This window comes from Sturnira hondurensis, unplaced genomic scaffold (genome assembly GCF_014824575.4).
Source record: "Sturnira hondurensis isolate 20B ecotype Veracruz unplaced genomic scaffold, ASM1482457v3 Scaffold0013994, whole genome shotgun sequence".
Taxonomy (NCBI): Eukaryota; Metazoa; Chordata; class Mammalia; order Chiroptera; family Phyllostomidae; genus Sturnira; species Sturnira hondurensis.
The window spans coordinates 618,957-639,636 of NW_028086625.1; the positions used below are offsets into that span (position 1 = coordinate 618,957).

Genomic DNA, 20,680 nt, shown 5'->3' on the forward strand with positions numbered 1-20,680 from the left:
GTTCTCTAAGCAGAAAGGAGATGATAAAAGGACTCTTGGAACATCGAAAAGAGAAAATGGAAAGAAGAAATATATGGGTAAATACAACAGAATTTCCTCTTGCTCTTGAGTGTTCTAAATTATGTTCGAAGTTCAGAGCAAAAAGTCTAACATTGTTGGATGTGGATCTCCATGTATGTAGAGGAAATATTTAAGACAATTTTATTATAAACTGTGAGGGTAAAGGGACTTAAAGGCAGGTAAGTTTTCTATATTTCACTCTAACTGGTAAAATGTCAATGCACCAGTAGACCTATGTGGTGATGGAATAGTTCTATATCTGGATTATTGTACAGGAATCTACACATGTGTAAAATGTCAGAAAACTACACACACTGTATCAATGTCAGTTTCCTGTTTGACATACGGTACTCTAGTGATGCAGGATGTAACCATTGGGCAAAACTGGTCAAAGTGTTACATGGGACCTTTCTGTACCATCTTTGCAATTTTCTATAAATTTACAGTTATTTCAAAATAAAAAGCTTGTAACAAATTAACAATATTATCTTCAGAAAGATTGGAAAAGTTAGTGGGCACACCATGAAAGATCAGGATTCTATTAGAAGAAGCATTTACTTCTTTCTTATCTATCTGCCTACCTACCCACTTGCCTACCTATCATGCGGACTGGTGATTTCCTACTTAGCAGATTATACTCTATTACTATCATTATTTATATTGCTACTCAAATTGTCCCAGATTTGGCCAGAGAACTCCTTCAACTTGACTCCTCTGTGCTTTTGACTGCCCCCATCTTTTGAGTACCTCATTACTCTCCAGAACTGAGTTCCTCCAGATAATTTTGTACGCTTCCTATTCTAATCCTGCAGTCAGTCATTTCTCCACTTATAGGAACAAGCAGCTCTAGTCCCTACTAGTGACAAGTGGCAAATCAAAGTGTGCTTACTGTGCCTGGGGCACACATTACTGTCCTTTCAGCATCAAAGTGAGGAATGTTTTCTATACACCATAGGGAAACAGCAACTATTAATTGTTGCAGGCAAAAATTATCAGTGGATATTAAAATCAGTGGACAAAATTATGAGAAATAGGTTATTTACATAGTCTAAAAGGATCTCCCCAAAAAATAGTTGTTAATTACAAAGGGAAAGATAGTAACTTCAGAGTATCTGGCAGGTAGCATCTTAGCCAGGTGATCAAAATGAATATCAATAAGGGATAAATTGATACTAAATGCCTTCTGACATGAAGCACTGTGAAGGCCACAACATCATTTCTGTGGTGTTCCTGACAAGAATGAATAACACAAATCTAATTATGCAGAAGCAAGAAACAAACTGAAATTGAAAAACATTCTTCAAAACTTTCAGTGTCATGAAAGTCAAGAAAAGCCTAAGAAACTGTTCACACAATCAAAAGAGGGACAACAACCAATTTAAAAACAAAAAATAATCAAAAGTGCCTGAAAATTAAACTGTATGGAAGCCCAACAACCAAGGAGTTCAAGAAGAAACATTCATTCAGACTGGTATGAGGGGCAGAGATGGGCAGCCAGAGCAGAGAAGACAGAGCAAGGTGGTGGCTGGAGGACAGAGGTGAGCAAGGTGGCAGATGGTAGACTAATGATAAGAAAAATGGTTTTGAGAGGCTGGAGGGGGTAGACATAGTAAGATTATGAATGGAAATAAGTTATAGCAAAAGAGAAAATAAAATTTAAAACAAAAATAAGAAGAGGAAAGAAGAAGGTAAAAGGGTATAAGAGAAGGGAGGAGCAAATATGAGATTTGAAATAAACCATAACAAAAACTAGTAACCTAATAGGCACAGATTTGAAGAAGAAATGAATGTTAAAAAGCTATGCAGGAGAGAAAATAATGCAAATCATGAAGACTGCAGTGGAATTCGTCTCAGTAGAATCTAGTGTTTACCCCATCCTCTCTATCTGGATCTGCCCCTGGTGATGTCAGATGGTGTCCCAGACTGGCCCTAGGCAACCTGTTGGAGACTACCAGTGATCCACAATTTGTGGCTGTTTCCTTCTGTTGGTAATGTAGTCAGTCTATAATCAGCTGTCAGGCTTAAGCACACAGGGTAGACTAGAGTAATTTCTGTAGGTGGGGCTATTGCTCCCCCCTCAAGCTCATGCCACTTGGAAGGAACTGCTCTACCTGAGCAAGACGGCTCCTGCAGTATGGGGAATGACTCAGAATAAGGATCCTGGTGGTTGTTCTGTCAGTTTCTTCCCAAAGCCACAATCCCCAGACCCTCCTCAAGTGTCTTTATTGCCCTCCCTTTACTGGAGCCCAGAATAAGTGGCTGCAAACAAATTGTGGGGGGTTGGTCCTTTATGAGGTTCTCTGTGTCTCTAGCCATCTCTCCCTGGAAAACAGAAACCCTGCCACTTTTCACATCTGGATGTTATCTGGGTTCCTTTCCAACTCTAGTGTTGTAGGCTAGGGAGCCTAGCTTGGGGCTTAGACCCCACACTTCTCAGGGGGAACCCCCCAGCCACTGAAATTTCCCTCTGGCACTTCAGCTGCCACCCATGAGAGCTCAGAAAGCCCTCTCATGTCTCCTCCACAGTCCGTACCAGTCACATTGTGGTGAAGTGATTTCTTCTGTCTGTTCATAGGTATAAGGCTTCTCTTCAGCTACTGTTCAGTTGTTTATTCCAAATGGTTTCTCTACAATTTACTGTATTTTGCCATGTATAATGTGCACTATTTTCCCCAGAAATTTGAGGGGAAAATAAGGATGTGCATTACACATGGGTACAATGATTACATACCATGGTTATAGTAATCCTGTGTATAATGCATACAAAATGTGGGTGAACATTAAACATGACAAAATGAAGTACCATAGTTGTAATTCCAGATAGGTCCTGGGAGGAGGTTAGTATAATTTCCACTTACTCCTCCACCATCTTTAGATTGGGTTCATTTGCCTGTTCTCTGGTCCTGATGAGATTTTCTCACTACTTCTACTAGACACAGACTGCCATTTTAGTCCTCTGACTATTCTTTAGCCTAGATTCTTTTTTGCTTCTTCAGCAGTTCTGAAATACATTGCTAATTTGCTCTCAACTGATGCTGCTATTTCTGGTCCATGGACCACACTTTGTGGAGTGTGGGTCAGTTGGCTCCTAGGCTCTTGAACATGAAATTATATTATTTCTGTGTGGTCTGTCCACAGCTGGATTCTGTGCTTTTTTTCTGCTGCATCACTTACATTATGTCAGACTATTGGCTGGGTACTCTATTTCTTGGTCAGGGTGACCAACAGTCCCAGTTTGCCCAGGACTTTCCCTATTTTAGCACTGGAAGTCTCCCATCCCAGGACACCCCTGTCACCCTATATGGGGGACATCTGACTGATTCCCAGCCTCTTTCTGAATTCTACAACTGTCCTTAGCTTCAGTGCCCACTGCCTGGGGCCTTTGCTTACTAACTAGCTTCAAGAACTAATACTATGCCTTCTGTGTGTTCTCTGGTCCCTCTATCAGTTGTCTAGTCAGTCAGGGTGTTACCACACACAAGACAGGAGGTTTTTTTGTTTTGTTTTGTTTTGGTTTTTTACTTAAAATAAAAAATTTTATTTTTTGAAATTTTTAAAAATATATTTTATTGATTATACCATTATAGTTGTTCTATTCCCCCTTCATTCTCCTCCGCCCTGCACACCCCTCCCCCACCATTCTCCCCTTTAGTTTATCGCCACGTGTCTCAAGTTCATTAGAGTCTATATTTCCCCTACTATCCTTGCCCTCTCCCCTATTTTCTACCTACTGTCTATGCTATTTTCTGTACCTTCTCCCCTCTTCTCCTCCTCCCACTCCCGTTGCTAACCCTCCATGTGTTCTTCATTTCTATGGTTCTGCTCCTGATCTAGCTGTCCTCTTGGTTTGCTTTTGTTTTAGGTGTGGTTGTTGATAACTGTGAGTTTGCTGTCCTTTCACTGTTCATATTTTTCATCTTTTTCTTAGATAAGTCCCTTTAACATTTCATATAATAAGGACTTGGTGATGATGAACTCCTTGAACTTGACCTTATCTGAGAAGCACTTTATCTGTCCTTCCATTCTAAATGAAAACTTTGCTGGATAAAGCAATCTTGCATGTAGGTCTTTGGATTTCATGACTTGGAATACTTCTTTCCAGCCCCTTCTTGCCTGTAAGGTCTCTTTTGAGAAATCTGCTGACAGTTTGGTGGGAACTCCTTTGTAGGTGACTGTCCCCTTACCTCTTGCTGCTTTTTGGATTCTCTCCTTCATTTTAACCTTGGCTAATGTAATTATGATGTGCCTTGGTGTGTTCCTTCTTGGGCCCAACTTCTTTGGGACTCTCTGAGCTTCCTGGACTTCCTGGAAATCTATTTCCTTTGCCAGACTGGGGAAGTTCTCCTTTATTATTTGTTCAAATACGTTTTCCACTTGTGGCTGTTCCTCTTCCCCTTCTGGTACCCCTATGATTCAGATGTTGGAATGTTTAAAGATGTCCTGGAGGTTCCTAAGACTCTCCTCATTTTTTTGAATTCTTGTTTCTTTATTCTTTTCTGGTTGGATGTTTTGTTCTTCCTTCTGGTCCACTCCATTGATTTGAGTCCCAGTTTCCTTTCCATCACTATTGGTTTCCTGTGCATTTCCCTTAATTTCAATTAGTTTAGCCTTCATATGTTCCTCTAATTTGTGACTATAATCAACCAGTTCTGTGAGCATCCTGATCACCAGTATTTTGAACTGTGCATCTGAGAGGTTCGCTAGTTCCTGGTCGCTTAGAGTTATCGGCTCTGGGGCTTTGAGTTCTTCTTGAGCCATATTTTGGAGTGTTTGTGCCTGTTACATATGAGGAGCGGAGCCCTAGGTGTTCACCAGGGTGGGGCCACCTAGTCGCTGGGTTGTGACGCTATATGTGGGGGCGGAGCCAAAGGAAATCAATGACAGTCCCCTCTGCCTCCTCCCACCACAGGGGCCGGGTGGTCCGTCTCACTGCTCACTCCTTTGCTGGTTTATCTGTGAGCTCGAATGTGCTACCACAGTCAGCCTGCGCTGCACCATCACTGGGTTCGCCACTGGGACCTGTGCAGTCTGCCACTGGGGCCTGTGGGGGTCCAGCTCACTGATCACACCTCTGCTGGTTTATCTGCACATGAATGTGTGTTGTGATTGCGCTCAGCCTGCCCCGCACCCTCACTGGGTCCGAGATGTTACCCCAGCTGCCTGCGCGCCTGAGTCGCCTGGGTCGCCTGGGTTGGGGGATCCTTCCTGCCCGACCCTGCTCCACTGCTGGCTCTGACCCTCTTACCAGTCCGGTTGAACGTTTCATTGTTGTCAGACTTTCGTATAGTTCAGTTTTCTGTTTGGCTGCATCTTTGTTTTCTAAACCTTTGTTGTATTCAAACTTGATTGTGGGAGAAGGCACAGTGTTTCCACCTATGCCTCCATCTTGGCGGAAGTCACAAGACAGCTTTAATGGTCATGTCTCCCATTCCTTAGGCTTCAAGTTAGTCTGGGACCTCTGGTGGACACCCAGCACACCTTTGCTGTTCCCTCTGGCTGGTCTTAGACCTCAGAAGCTGTTCTGTGTTCCATATGGGCCCTAGTGCCTTCAGCTATTCCTCAGCCTTCGAGGTCCTTCTCTGCCTCTCCAACTGTCCCATGGATCATTTCATTCTCTTCCTCTCCACCTGTTCTACAGCCTCAGCAGCTGGTCCCTGCTTCCTTTGGCAGCTACTCGCTCCCAGATTCATCTTTCTATTTCTTGTTCTCCAATGTCTCTGCATTTCACACCTCCCCAGATTTTTCTCTACACCCTGGTACCACACAAAGTTGCTTGTCCTGCAGGCTCTTACCCAGCACACTGAACCTTTCTGCTTCTTCATCCCTCTGGATGGTTCTGGCTCCCTCTGGCTGTTATTCAGTTCCTTTATCTCCTGGTCCCTCCTCCTATGTTAAGATCCCTAATTGTTCTTGGACCCTCATGCTCTCCCTTGCATACCACTATCACCACTTCTCCAGCTCTGACAACTGTTTCTTGGTCTCTCTGCTGCTCCCTGACCTCTGACTTGTTTCCCATTTCTTCTGTCTCTTCTATTGCACTCCTACCTGTCCTCAAGGTCCCTTGGCTATCCTTCATCTCCAGTAAGTGCATCCCAGTCCCTCCAGCTGTTCCCTGTGGCTATTCCTCACCCCTTTCTTTTACTGACTCGTTGTACTTGTTTTCTAGCTTCAGCTACTATTTCTTGATCCAACCAGCTGTTCCCTGTTCCTGGGGACATTTTTATTGGTTCCTTGGTATATGTGCCCATTCCCTGCTCCCTGATATCTAATGAAAAAACCAAGACCCTGACACATAATAACTGAATAAATACTATTCACTAGGGTCTTGATAATTTTTTTCTTTAAAGATTTTATTTATTTATTTTTAGAGAGAGGGGAAGGGAGGGAGAAAGAGAGGGAAAGAAACATCAATATGTGGTTACCTCTCACATGCCCCCTACTGGGGGCCTGGCCTGCCCCCAGGCATGTGCCCTGACTCAGAATTGAACTGGTGACCCTTTGGTTCTCAGGGCAGCACTCAATCCACTGAGCCACACCAACAAGGACTAATTTCTATCTTTTCTTGAAAAGGGGCAGAGATCTGTGGTTGGGAAGGAAGATATGAATGGAGAAATGTGCCTTACAGAGCCCAGAATCATTCATCTAGAATTTCCCTCACATCAGCTGGGCAAGAGGCCATGTCCAGAAGGACTTGGGAGGATCGCATTGTTGTGGCCCCAATCTGTGGCTCTGTAACTGACACCATGATGGAGCAGAGCCTAGCCAAGTGTGATTTTCCACTGGGTAGAAGTGATTTGTTTAACATTCAATGACCTTATACCTTTGACTCAAAATATAATTCCAGTAACTTGGGCAAAAAGATTTAAGTGTAGGAATGTCAACACAGCAGTTTTAATCACAACTGAAAACCTGAAACACTTTAAATGTACATATAATAGATTGGTTAAATTAATTATAGTTTATCCAAAAGACATAATGCTATGCATCATGTGTATATGAAGAAAAATATTTATTGCCTAGAAAATTATGTTAAACTACCATGTTAAAAAGGAGGCACCATATACTACGGTTCCATTTTCAAACTTGAGCTATATAATATATATGTATACGGTATGTATGTACACTCACAGCCCCACACTATACCCCTATACACACACTCATGCACATACAAATAAAAAACAACAACTGAAAGAAAATATAGCTAAAAGTTAACACTAGTTCATTTTGGGTAATGCTGGAATTACAAATAATGTTTTATTCTCTTCTATTTGCTTACCTGCATATTCTAACATTTTATTGTTAAATAGTAAAATTATGAAATAATAAAAATTAAAATAAATTTTTAAAGTTTAATATTATCCAACCTGACTGGCGTAGCTCAGTGAATTGAGTGCAGGCTGCAAACCAGGGGGTTGCTGGTTTGATTCCCAGTTGGAGCACATGCCTGGGTTGTGTGGGCCAGGTCCCCAGTGTGGGGTGCACAAGAGGCAACCACACATTGATGTTTCTCTCCCTCTCTTTCTCCTTCTCTTCCTCCCTCTCTAAAAATGAATAAATAAAATATTTTTTAAAAGTTCAATATTATCCTAATGATCACATGACCAAAAGCCCTTGTGACAATGAGCCTGTTCCATAGATGACATCCTCCATAAAATGATCTGTAGGAGGGGGCTGTCCGGTAAGGTCTGGCTCTCTCATCATCTTCCTCTGTTTACAGCCTCTCCAGGGGAAATTTTAGTGGGATACTTGGCCTGGGCTGCAGTGTGGCAAGAGCGGAGGACACCTTCAGGAGACTGGTTTGCAGTCCAGTACTATCATTCACAATCTGAGCCACCAGGGAAAGTCATGTCCATTCTCAGGCCATTTTGTTTACCTTAGAAAGGAGGAAGAACTAGCCCTGGCTGGTGTAGCCCAGTGGATTGAGCGCAGGCCTGCAAACCACACGATCGTGGTTCGATTCCCAGTCAGGGCACATGCCTGGGTTGCAGGCCAGTTCCTGGTCCCCAGTTCCTGGCAGTGGACGCATGAGAGGCAACCATACATTGATATTTCTCTCCCTCTCTCCTTCCCTTCCCCTCTAAAGATAAATAAATAAAATCTTGGAAAAAAAGGAGGAAGAACTAGAAAGGTCCTAAAGACTGTGGTCACCCCATTATCCCACAATCCTCTAAGTTCCAAAGAAAAGGGATTTTTCTATCTGAGATCATGATAGAGGAGAAATCAGCAAATCTCCAGAGACCATGGGGGAAAGAAGGATCCAGTGGAGATTGGCTAAGCATCTGCAAAGAGCCAGTGGAGAGTGAAGGACCTATGCTGGGGGGTAGGATGTAACGTATCCCTGGTTAGAGCCAGTGACCATCCCTACACAGACATGCCTGCAACCTGCAAGGGAGCTGGCCTTCTCCTCCAGGTGTGATGCTGACCCTCTTGTCCCACCTTCCCTGCATTATCTATATCACATTTTCCACTGAAACACATAGGACTCCAGATGCGGGACATGAGCCATGTGGTACTCGCTCTCAGCAAGAAGATAGTGATCTGTTTCAGGGGCAGTGAACCTGGAATATGCTTCCCTGGTGACCCACCTGCCCCTGCTCTGAGTCCCCATGATAGGTTGAGACTATCTCCTTACTGAATGAATTCCTGCCCTGGAGACATCTCCCTTCTCACCTCACTCATCCTGCCATGTCCCTCTGCAGCCAGGGCCATGGTCCATGGGGGAGAGTTCCGGTTGGTTGGCATGTTCCTGCTGAGCCTCAGCCCTGGGCCTCTTGCTGACAACTCAGCTCCTACCAGGAGTTTGAAGTCAGGAGGGCATCTGTGGACTCAGCCAGAGCTGCTGGGGCTAGGAGATCCTGCATTCTTCACTACGAGGTCTGGTCCTGGGACTCCACAGAGATTCCAAGAAACATGGACAGTGTCCACATGGTCAGTCATTCCACATTCACCCCAGAAATGCTTCCTGGGGGCACCAAGAGATGGCTTACTGTGCTGGATACTGTGGAAGAGAAAAGTCCAGTAAAACAAACAAGTATTAGAATCAAATATGGGAAAAACTTGTGAAATTTGTTGTAAAATGAATGAGAATTTGAAATCCAGCTCTGGGGAAAGTCACTTTTGCCTGATTTTTTAAATCTTAACACAGGGCAAAAATACCTGTCTCATGTGATTGTTAGAGTTAAATGAAGTGATGCTTTTAAAGTATTTACTCCTACTTGGCATAAATACTTGACTGTGTTCCTACTGGAACACACTATTAATATTAAATATTGCTATTATAATGTTCCAGGCATATATTTTAGGTACTTCATTTAATTTTCACACTCATTCTGTGAATTATCATCATCATCATCATCATCATCATCATCGTCATTCTCATTTAGCATTAGATACAGCCATTTGGAAATCTTAAGAACTTTGCCCCAAGATCACTTGGATTAGGGGGAAGGACAAAGACTCAAACCCAGGTATGCTTGACTCCAAAGTGCATTTTCTTAACTACTGTGCTGTATGGCATTGTATACAAGGCAGAGTCACAACAATTATTATTTCTATTTCCTGCTGCTTTCAGAATGTTTTGGCTGAGGGATGACCATGTCACTGTACATAAACCAACCTTCTGTATAATTTAGTGTACATTCTGAGCAAGTTATAGAGCCCACCTTCTTATGCCAAAGATGAAAGCATAAACTTATTACCTGCCGCCTCACCCAATTCCCATTTGGGCCCTGAAAACCAACGTGTCTGCACAGGTCCCTAAATCATTAACTGACACTGTCTGACAAAACAGTGTCGCAATGGTGACATCAACTGGTTTCCATAGGCTTCTCAAATAATCACCAACATAGACAATGTACCCTCAATAAAAAATCAACCATGGATTTGCTTAAGGCCCCTGGGGGGCGCCAAACCTGACTGCTTATAACTCACAACCGATATACAGAATCAGTGACTCCCATGAAATCCTCAGTAATAGACCTTGTGGCCCATCAAATATCAACTATCAAATATCCTTCAATTACTGATGTCCACAGGTCCTAATTAAGGACTCCTACAGGCCCCTGCAAACTGCCTTCCAAAGACTGGTAATCCCAGATGAATCAATTATTCACCACCTCAGTCCCAATCAATAACTCTCATGGACCAATCAATGACTTTAGATACTTAGATCTCCAACTCTTATTAAACTTTAAGAATTTCCACAGAGGTCTCAATCACTTATCCACAAATGTCTCAATTATTTTCCTTCAAGGTTTCCACAAGACTGTCACTCACTACCCCAACATGAATGACACTGAATTATCTAATCCTATTGGACCCTAAACCATTGATCCTCCCTCACTGAAATACCTCATTCTTTGACTCCCAGAGTAACCCAATCAACTCCAAATAGGATTTGGCATTGAATTTAAAGGATGAGAAGAAAACTTAAACACTTCCAGACAGAAACAACATGTTCTTTACAATGGAAGGAATCACAATAGCACTAGACACCTTATTTGCAACAATAGAATCTGTGTAGAAGAAAACATTATATTATTGAAAGTGACAGAGATCCCAGAATTTAAAACCCACCCTTGATCAAAACCATTTTTCTGTCAGAGCAAAAGACAATTTTAGACATAAAAGAATTTAGAGCATAATATGCTAATATTCCTATCTCAGGAGAACACTCAGGGGAATAGTCTAAATAATTATAAATGAAATAGTTATGATACAGAGAAATCTGATCAGATCACTGGGAAGCCGTAGGAGGAGGTTGCCCAAGGCAATAGTAAGTAGCCTAGAACAGGACTGGCTGAGAACCTGAATGACTTCAGAGCACATGGAATTATGGGTGAGAGGATTTGAAATAAAACAAGCACTCTTGGGCTCTGGGCTCTGGGCTGGCACTGGCTCTCTCTGGCTCTCGGGCTTTTCTTCCTCCAGCATTGTGCTGCAGCTGCCTGCATTTCCCAACAGACGATATTTTAGATAGGCAGGAACTCTGAGCACAGCCTAGGCAGGCTGGCCTGGCAGAGAGTGGAAGGGTTATTCTTGGTTTGTTCTAGAGAGAACAGACTCTGAGGCAGAAGCCTGCCATTCTTCCAATATTGTGTAGCTTTTGTGTATTATGTTATTTTAGCTTGTGAACTAACCCTGTAGAAATAAGATAACCAAAAACAGAGAATGCTAGGAGAACCCAGGTGTTAGAGTTTAGCCTTAATTGAAAGGTTTAAATTATTAAAGCTGTGACTTGATAGGCTAAAGTGATGGCTTTGCAGGGGTGTCCAACCTTTTGGCATCTCCACACTGGAAAAAGAGTTGTGTTGGGCCACATATTAAATATATTGTGACACATAATCACAAAAAAAGCTCATAATGTTTTAAGTAAATTTATGATTTTGTGTTGGGCCGCATTCACAGACATCCTGGCACAGGTTGGACACCCCTGGAATAAAGACTCCTTTCTTTTATCACCAAACCTTTGCCTCTGGAATTTTGCCTAGAGAGTGGTATCAGGCAGCAGGACCCCATTTGTTGTTCAGTAACAGTTGCAGAAATCTCAAATTCAGAGGAAAGCAGTTTTGAGAAATAATCCTTACAGTTAATATACAGTTATTCTGAGTAAAGAAAAATAATGTAATTGAGCATTTGGAATAAATAAGATTATTGCTATCACTAAGTCGAAATTTTTTCATACCCTGGGAAAAGCTACTGAGTGAAATGAAGAGGATGTTCTTCCTAACTCATTTCATGAAGCCTGATACCAAAACTACACACAAATAGCACAAGAAAGAAAGAAAGAAAACTAGAGACCAATATCACTCATGAATGGAGATGCAAAAATTTTTAACAAAATATTACCAAACATAATTCAGCAATATATAAAAAATTATACACTCTCAACTTCAACTCACATTGAAGAAACAAATGATCCAATTAGAAAGTGAGCTAAAGACATAAATAGGCATTTCACCAAAGAGGGTCTAGAAGGGCAAAAAGCACATGAGAATATGTTCAACATCCACAGACAAGTATATTCTAAATTTTATATAGAAAAGCACAGGCTCTAGAATAGATAAACCAGTCTAGATGAAGAAGAATAAAGTGAGAAAGTCACTCTAATCAATATTAAAGCTTACTACATAGGTACAGTAATCAAGACTGTAGTTTTGGTGGAGGGATAAACATATAGATCAATGTAATAGACTAGAGGAGCCAGAAATAGCCCACATAAGTATGGCCAACCAAGTATGGCCAAGTATGTTTTTTAACAAAGGTGAAAAACAATTCAGTGATGCTGGAAAAACTGTACATTCATAGGCAAAAAGAACTTCAACCTAGGGGGTAGGAATGAAAAAGTGAAGGGAAATAAGAGGTATGAACTTCCAGCTATGAAATAAATAAGTCATGGAAATGTAATATATATGGGAAAATAGTCAATAATATTGTAATAATTTTGTTTAAGATTTTATTTGTTTATTTTTAGAGAGAGGAGAAGAGAGGGAGAGCAACATTAATGTGTGGTTGCCTTCCACGTGGCCCTCACTGGAGACCTGGCCTGCAACCCAGGCATGTGCCTTGACTGGGAATTGAACCAATGACCCTTTGGTTTGCAGCCTGCACTCAATCCACTGAGCTACACCAGCAAGAGCCTATAGTAATAATTTTGTATGGTGACTTATTGTAGTGATCACATTGTAAGGTATATAAATGATGAATCACTATGTTGTACTGAAGGTAAGATAACATTGTGTGCCAACTATATTTAATAAAACATAAGTTTTAAAAAAGAACCTCAACCTAAATCTCATTCCTTTATACAAAAATGAATTCAAAATGAATCATAGACTTAAATGTAAAGTGTAAAACTATAAATTTTTGGAGAAAAAACATGGAAGAAAATCTTCAGGATCCAGGGCTAGGCAGAGTGCAATATAATAAGAAATATAAATTTGGTCTTTGTCCCTGGTTCCTGGCACAGATCTCCTATAATCCTTGGAATTTCCTGAGTGATAAGAGCACTTGTGGTTAGTTTGTTATTCCTCACTAGCCCCTTTCTATCATGTCTGAGTTTATACTGATAAAATGACTCTTAGGGAGTTCCTGGGTAACTTCAGGGATGGGAGCTGGTTGCCAAAGAACCAATCATGTAATTAGAGGGCTAGATTAGAGGGTTGCAACTTTCAGCTTCCTCTCCCCCTACCTCATGCCCCCACCTTCCTCTTTGGGAGGGGAGGACTACAGATCGAGTTTAATCACCAATGGCCAAGGATTTAATCAATCATGCCTACATAATGGAACTTTCACATTAAAAAAAAAAACTTCATAAAAATCCCTAAACACTAAGGTTCAGAAAGCTTCCAGGTTGAACACATAGACTTGCTAGAGTTGCTGTGAAGGAAACGTGCCCAGACAGTGCATGGATGCTCTGTACCACTCCCCTCGTACCTTGCCCTATGCATCTCTTTCATCTGGCTGTTCTTGAATTATATTCTTTATAATAAACTGATAAACATAAGTGTTTTCCTGAGCTCTGTGAGCTATTCTAGCAAGTTATTGAACCTGAGGAAGTGGTCATGGGAACCATGAATTTATAGCCAGTAAATCAGAATTATGTGTGGCCTAGAGCTTGTGACTGGCACCTGAAATGGGGGCAGTTTTGTGGGACTGAGCCCTTTAACTCATTGGATGTGATGTTAAAGTCATAATTGAATTGCTGGGTGGCCTAGAGCTTGTGACTGGCACCTGAAATGGGGGCAGTTTTGTGGGACTGAGCCCTTTAACTCATTGGATGTGATGTTAAAGTCATAATTGAATTGCTGGATTTTCATTTGGTGTCACAGAATTGGAGATCACAAAGAATTGGTGCTCCCATTAACCTACCAACATCAACCAAAGCTCAACTACAAAAGGAGGGTGTACTCAGATCACATGGAGGGAGCACCTCAAGTACCCAGCTTCGGTGATAGGGAAGGCTGTGCCACTGGACCCTACAGGGCACTTACTACGTTAGGTCATGCTATCAAGACATGGAATCAAAGCAGCTGTACCTAATACATAGAAACAAATACAGGGAGGCTGCCAAAACATGGAGACAAGGAAACATGGCCTAAATGAAGGAACTGATCAAAACTCCAGAAAAACAGCTAAACAAAATGGAGATAAGCAGTCTATCAGATGCAGAGTTCAAAACACTAGTTATAAGGATGATCAAGGAACTTAGTGAGGACTTCAGCAGCATAAAAAAGATCCAGTCAGAAACAAAGGATTCACTAACTGAAATAAAGAACAATTTACAGGGGAACAACAGCAGAGTGGATGAAGCCGAGAATCAAATCGATGACTTGGAACATAAAGAAGCAAACAACAACAAAAACCCCAATCAGAACAAGAAGAAAAACAAGATTAAAAAAAATGAAGGTAGTATAGGCAGCCTCTGGGACAACATCAAGAGGTCCAACATTCGCATCATAGGGGTGCCAGAAGGAGAAGAGAAAAAGCAAAAAATTGGAAATTTATTTTAAAAATAATGAAAGAAAACTTTCCTAATTTGGCGAGGAAATAAACATGCAAATCCAGGAAGCACAGAGAGTCCCAATGAAGTCTGACCCAAAAAGGACCACACCAAGACATATCACAATTAAAATGTCAAGGGTTAAAGATAAAGAGAGGCTCTTGGCCCTGGCTGGTGTGGCTCAGTGGATTGACTGCCAGCCTGTGAAGCAAGGGGTCACTGGTTCAATTCCTGGTCAGGGCACATGCCTGAGTTGCAGGCCAGGTCCTCAGTGTGGGGCAAGCAAGAGGCAACCACAATTGATGTCTTTCTCCCACTCTCTCTCTTCCTTCCCCTCTAAAAATAAATGAATAAAAAATTTTTAATAAAACAGGCTATTAAAAGTAATGAGAGAGCCCTGACTGGTGTGGTTCAGTCAGCACTCCCTGACTGGAGTGCTGGCCTTCAAACTGATAGATCGCTGATTCAATTCCAAGTCAGGCCAAATGCCTGGGTTGTGGGCCAGGCCCCCAGTTGGTGGTGTGCAACAGGCAAACAATCGATGTATCTCTCACACATCAGTGTTTCTCTGCTTCTCTTTCTCCATCCTTTTCCATCTCTCTAAAAATAAGCAAATAAAAATATTTCCAAGATTTTTTTTAAAAGCAGTGAGAGGACTCCCAACCAAGATGGAGGCATAGGTGGAAACACTTGCCTCTTCGCACAACCAAAATTAAGGACAACAAATATTTAGAAACAAAAACACAACCAGAAGAGACAGAAAATTGAATTGTACAGAAGTCCGACAACCATTCAATCAGATAAGAGGGGCGCAGTCGGTGGCCAGCAGAAAGGGTTTGAGGCAGGAAAAGGCAGTGGCTGCCAGACTCGGGAGTGCTGGCGGCTCCGGGCTAACTGCAGTCACACATTCACATGCAGATAAACTAGGCAAAAAGCGGGCAGCGAGACAGACCATGCAACCAGGGCTCCAGTGCCGGGAAATAAAACCTAAAAGCACTGATTGAAAAGGTGCCAGGAGAGACTTCTAGCCCCACAGGATAATTCACTGGAGAGACCCACAGGGTCCTAGAATGTACACAAGCCCAACCACCCAGGAACCAGTATCAGAAAGGGCCAATTTGCTTGTGGAAAGTGGCAGAGTGGACTGAAATCCAAGAGAGAGCAGAACAAGCACCACTGTTCCCTCTCTGACCCCGCCCCCACATACAGTCTCACAATCCACCCACTGGGTTGTCCTGCCCTGAGCTGCCTGCACTGCCCTGGTAAACACCTAAAGTCCCACCCCTCATATGTAACAGGCATGACCTGACCAAAAACTTATGGTTCAAACAGAAGAACAAATCAAAGCCCCAGAGACAATACTTCTAAGCAACCAAGAGATAGCCAACTTATCAGATGCACAGTTCAAAACACTGGTGATCAGGATGATCACAGAATTGGTTGATTTTGGTCACAAATTAGATGAAAAAAATGAAGGCTAAACTAAGTGAAATGAAGCAAAATGCACAGGGAACCAATAGTGATGGGAAAAAAACTGAGATTCAAATCAATGGAGTGGACCAGAAGGAAGAAACAAATAACCAAACAGAAAAGAATGAAGAAACAAGAATTCGACAGTGGATGCTAAGCCTGACAGCAAAAGGCTGCTCCGCACGCTTGCTGCTGAGAGCGTGCCCTCAGGTGTGTGCAGAATCATACCTGTTTTGTGGTGACTACTATGAGGGCAGTGAAGCCAAGGCACAGGCCGAAGCCCAGGCCGACCACTGCTTCGGAGACAAGAGGACACTTCCGGCCCTGGGAGGCTGGACACCAAGACCGCAGCTGAAGAACCTTCCATGTTTTTACCCCTCCGGGCTCGGACTGCGTGGAATCTTGGGGTGCCTCAAGGAAGAATCCCCAAGGAAAATGGCGGCAGAGTAGGACGGAGCAAATCCAGTTCTCATACCCCTGGGAGAAAATCCTGGCAGATTTACTGAAGAACAGCGCAATCAATTCCCCAACCAACAATTCCCCAGCATTTATGAAAATAAGAGACCAGAGATAGTGACAAACCAGACAGCTACAGGTGGTTGGGGTCTCAGGGACGCTAGTAAGGACAGAGGCAGCCAGGCCGGCGGCCGCCATTGGCCAGCGCATAAAGACCTCGGAGCCGTGGCTGCCACAGCGGTCGGAGCCCAGAGGCTTCCTTCCATCTGTGCCCAGCGACAGGGTCGTCTGCCATGGAGAACTCATCAGGAGCCCCAGCAACCCTGAGTAAAGTCAAGGGCAGCGGCAACAGTGGTGGTGGCGGCGGCGGGACGGCAGCCATTGGCCGGCACATAAAGACCTCAGAGCCGCGGCTGCCGCAGTGGTCGGGGCCCAGAGGCTTCCGCCTGCTCCCAACGTCAGGGGCGTCTGCCACAGAGGACTCATTGGGAGCCCAGCACCTGTGAGTAAAGACAAAAGTGGCAGCAGCAGGGCCGGCTGCCCTTGGCCAGCTCAAAACGCCTTGGAGCCACCACTGCCACCGCATTAGGGGTGTAGAGGCTTCTGTCTGCGGCCAGTGCCACGGAGGACTCATAGGGAGCCCAGCACCCAGTGGAGCATTGGGCTGGCTGCGGGGTCCTTGGAAGAGCTGGTTCCCTCCCTCACCATCTAGGCAGGGCTGGGTGGCAGAGACTTGTCTGCCTAGGTGTGCAGGGAGGGTGGCAAAGACAGAGGGCCAGGTTCAGTTACAATCTCTGTGGTCACCAGCCCACCAGCCTGCCAGCCCAGGAAATTTGAGAGGAGCATTGTCCTAACAGTCAGGTTGGGGATTGGGCTGGGCTGAGAGGCACGCTTTCTGGAGAAGTTTTTACTGGAAAGTGGACTGAGGTGTTCTCCTGTGAAGGCAGCTTGACTTGCTTCTCACCCAGCCAGAGGACTGGGAAGCACCAGTACCAGATCCCGTGGGACATAGGCAGCCTGTCGGGTGGGTGGGTGCCCGCACCCCAGTCTGTTAGCCTGGCTGGCGGGCGGGTGTGCGCCTGGGCCTACAACCCAGCCCACAGAGGGGTCCTGCCGAAAACAGAAAAACCGGATTGGACAGTTTGAAACCAACAAGGAAGGAGGTTTTTTGTTTTTTTTTTAACTTTTTTAAAAAACTTTTTTCAGTAATCGTATATTTTTTAAATTTTATTGTTGCTGTATCTTTCAGTACTCTGTTCCTCTCCTTTTTCCTGTTTTAGTCCTTCCTTTCACCCCCAACTTATTGCTTTTTCCTTCTCTTGCCCTTTTTTGTGTGTTTGTTTGTTTGTTTGTTGCTTTCTATACCACTGTAAATACTTCACAACACATCTCTCGGGTCTTAGCCCACTTTACAGGTTCCTGAATTCTATTACTGTAGTGATTAACTCTACTTGCTCACACACTACATCTATTTACTATTCTTTACTCTCACCTTACCTAAAAATCTGACCACCCGCAACCTCACTGCTTTCTAGATACAACTCACAAGCCATCCTTCCCGAACAAGAGACTTATCTTTGATCTATCCTTTCTTCATATTGGGTTGAAGATTACAGTTAACACTGTATAGAGCCTAAAGATCTTCTATCTCTTCTCTACCAGCTGTGACTGTAAATACCATAAAGTACTCTCCTGGTGACATAAACCATTTTGCCTCCCCCTCCAGCTGATCACACACACACAAAGAAAGGAGTAGGTGGAAGCGGAGAACATCAAGATACCTGCAGGAGACTGCACCACTGAATTTCACAGGTATTCTACCACAGAAGTTCACGCCATAAACCTAGGGAGTCAGAACAGATCAATTTAAGAAGCTGAAGCTAACAAGAAGAGTCTCATAAGCAATGGGAAGACAAAGAACCAATGCCCAAATGAAAGAAAAGGTGGAAGTCTCAGAAATAACGTCAGATGAAAGAGGGGCAAGTCAGCTATCAGATACTGAATTCAAAGCACTAGTTATCAGGAAATTCAAAGAGCTCACAATGAGCTACCAGAAACTAGAGGGGAGCTACAATGAGCTCTCCACAAACTATATCAACATGAAAAAGGAAATAGAAACTATCAGCAAAGTCCAAGAGGAAATGAAGAATATAATTTTGGAACTGAAGAACACAGTAGAAGGAATGAAAAGCAGGATCGATGAGGCAGAAGATTGGATCAGCGACTTGGAGGACACAGTAGAAAGACTCTCCCAGAAAGAGCAATAAAGGGAAAAGAGGCTCAAAAAGAATGAAGAGGGGCTAAAAGAAATGCAAGATAATATGAAACGTAATAATATCTGAATAATAGGAATACCAGAAGGAGAAGAAGAAGAACAGGGATAGAAAACCTATTTGAAAGAGTAATGATGGAAAATTTTCCTAATTTGATGAGAGAAAAAGTTACACAAATCCAGGAATCACAGAGAGTCCCATTCAAGAAGAACCCAAAGAGGCCCACTTCAAGACACATCATCATTAAAATGGCAAAATTCCAAGACAAAGAGAGAATCTTAGAGACAGAAAGGGAGAAACAGGAAGTAACATACAAGGGAGCCCCAATAAGGTTAGCTACTGACCTATCAATGGAAACACTCCAAGCAAGAAGAGAATGGCAAGAAATATTTCAAGTAATGAGAACCAGAGGCCTACAACCAAGGCTACTTTACCCAGCAAAGCTCTCAATCAAGATAGAAGGCCAAGTAAAGAGCTTCCAAGACAAAAGAAGCCTAACAGAATATGCCTCTACCAAACCAGCTCTGCAAGAGATGCTAAAAGGGCTGCTTTAAGGAAAGGAAGGAAAAGAGAGAGACAGAGAAGAACTGTGGTACCAAAATGGCAACGAATAAGTAGCTATCAATAATAACCTTAAACGTAAATGGATTAAATGCTCCAATCAAAAGACATAGAATAGCTGAATGGATAAGAAAGCATGACCCACACATATGCTGCCTACAGGAGACCACCCCAGGACAAAAGACCATCACAGAATAAAAGTAAAAGACTGGAAACAAATTTTCCAAGCAAATGGTCAAGAAAAAAAAGTCGGAGTAGCAATTCTAATATCAGACAAAATAGACTTCAAAAAAAGGGCCATAAAGAGAGACCCAGAAGGTCAATTCACAATACTCAAGGGAAGAATCCACCAAGAAGACATTAACATCACAAATATATATGCACCCAACATAGTGGCATCCAAATATATAAGAAAAATCCTAGAAGACGTCAAGAAAGATATTGACAGCAACACAATTATAGTAGGGGATTTTAACACCCCACTGTCAAAAATGGACAGATCTTCCAAACAAAATATCAACAAAGATATTGTGGCATTGAAGAATGCCCTAGATGAAATGGACTCGACTGACATATATAGAGTCCTTGATCCCAAAGAAGTTAAATACACATTCTTTTCAAATGCACATGGAACATTTTCAAAGATAGACCACATGATAGGTCACAAAACTAGCCTCAAAAAATTCAAGAAAATTGAAATCATACCGAGCATTTTCTCTGACCACAAGGGACTGAAATTAGAAACCAACCCCACAGGAAAAAACCCCAAACACCCAAAATCATGGAGACTGAATGGTATGCTATTAAACAACAAATGGGTCAAGATTGAAATTAGGGAAGAAATCAAAAAGTTTCTGGAAACAAATGAAAATGAACTCACAACAACCCAAAACTTATGGGACACGGCCAAGGCAGTCCTGAGAGGGAAGTTCATAGCAATACAGGCTTACCTAAATAAAATAGAAACATTTCAAACAAACAACCTAACCCGACGCCTGCAAGAACTCGAAGAACAACAACAAAGACAGCCCAGAGCAAGTACAAAGAAGGAAATAACCAAGATCAGAGCAGAATTAAATGACATAGAGACTAAAAGCACAATTCTAAGGATCAATGAATCCAAGAGTTGGTTTTTTGAAAATATAAACAAAACAGACAAGCCTTTAAGTAGGCTCATTAAGAAAAGAAGAGAGAGGACCCAAATAAACGCAATCAGAAATGAAAGAGGAGAGATTACAACTGATACCACAGAAATAGAAGGGATTGTAAGGAATTACTATGAAGAACTGTATGCCAAGAAATTTGAAAACCTAGGTGAAATGGACAAATTTCTAGAAAAATATAATCTTCCAAAACTCAA

The 20,680-nt window shown here is 42.6% G+C and overlaps 1 protein-coding gene across 2 annotated transcripts in view; it reads right to left on the reverse strand.

The window, feature by feature from the left end:
• The window catches only part of ZNF41 (zinc finger protein 41), a 51,557-nt gene that overhangs the window by 11,917 nt on the left and 18,960 nt on the right, over window positions 1-20,680 (reverse strand). The window contains exon 2 of one of the 2 annotated variants that reach the window (XM_037062375.1): window positions 8,731-9,058. In XM_037062375.1, the coding sequence (XP_036918270.1) occupies window positions 8,731-8,802 (72 nt within the window). In that variant the 5' untranslated portion in view covers window positions 8,803-9,058. Of the gene's footprint in view, window positions 1-8,730; window positions 9,081-20,680 lie in introns of those variants that run through there. The other variant, XM_037062374.1, reaches the window with a different exon arrangement.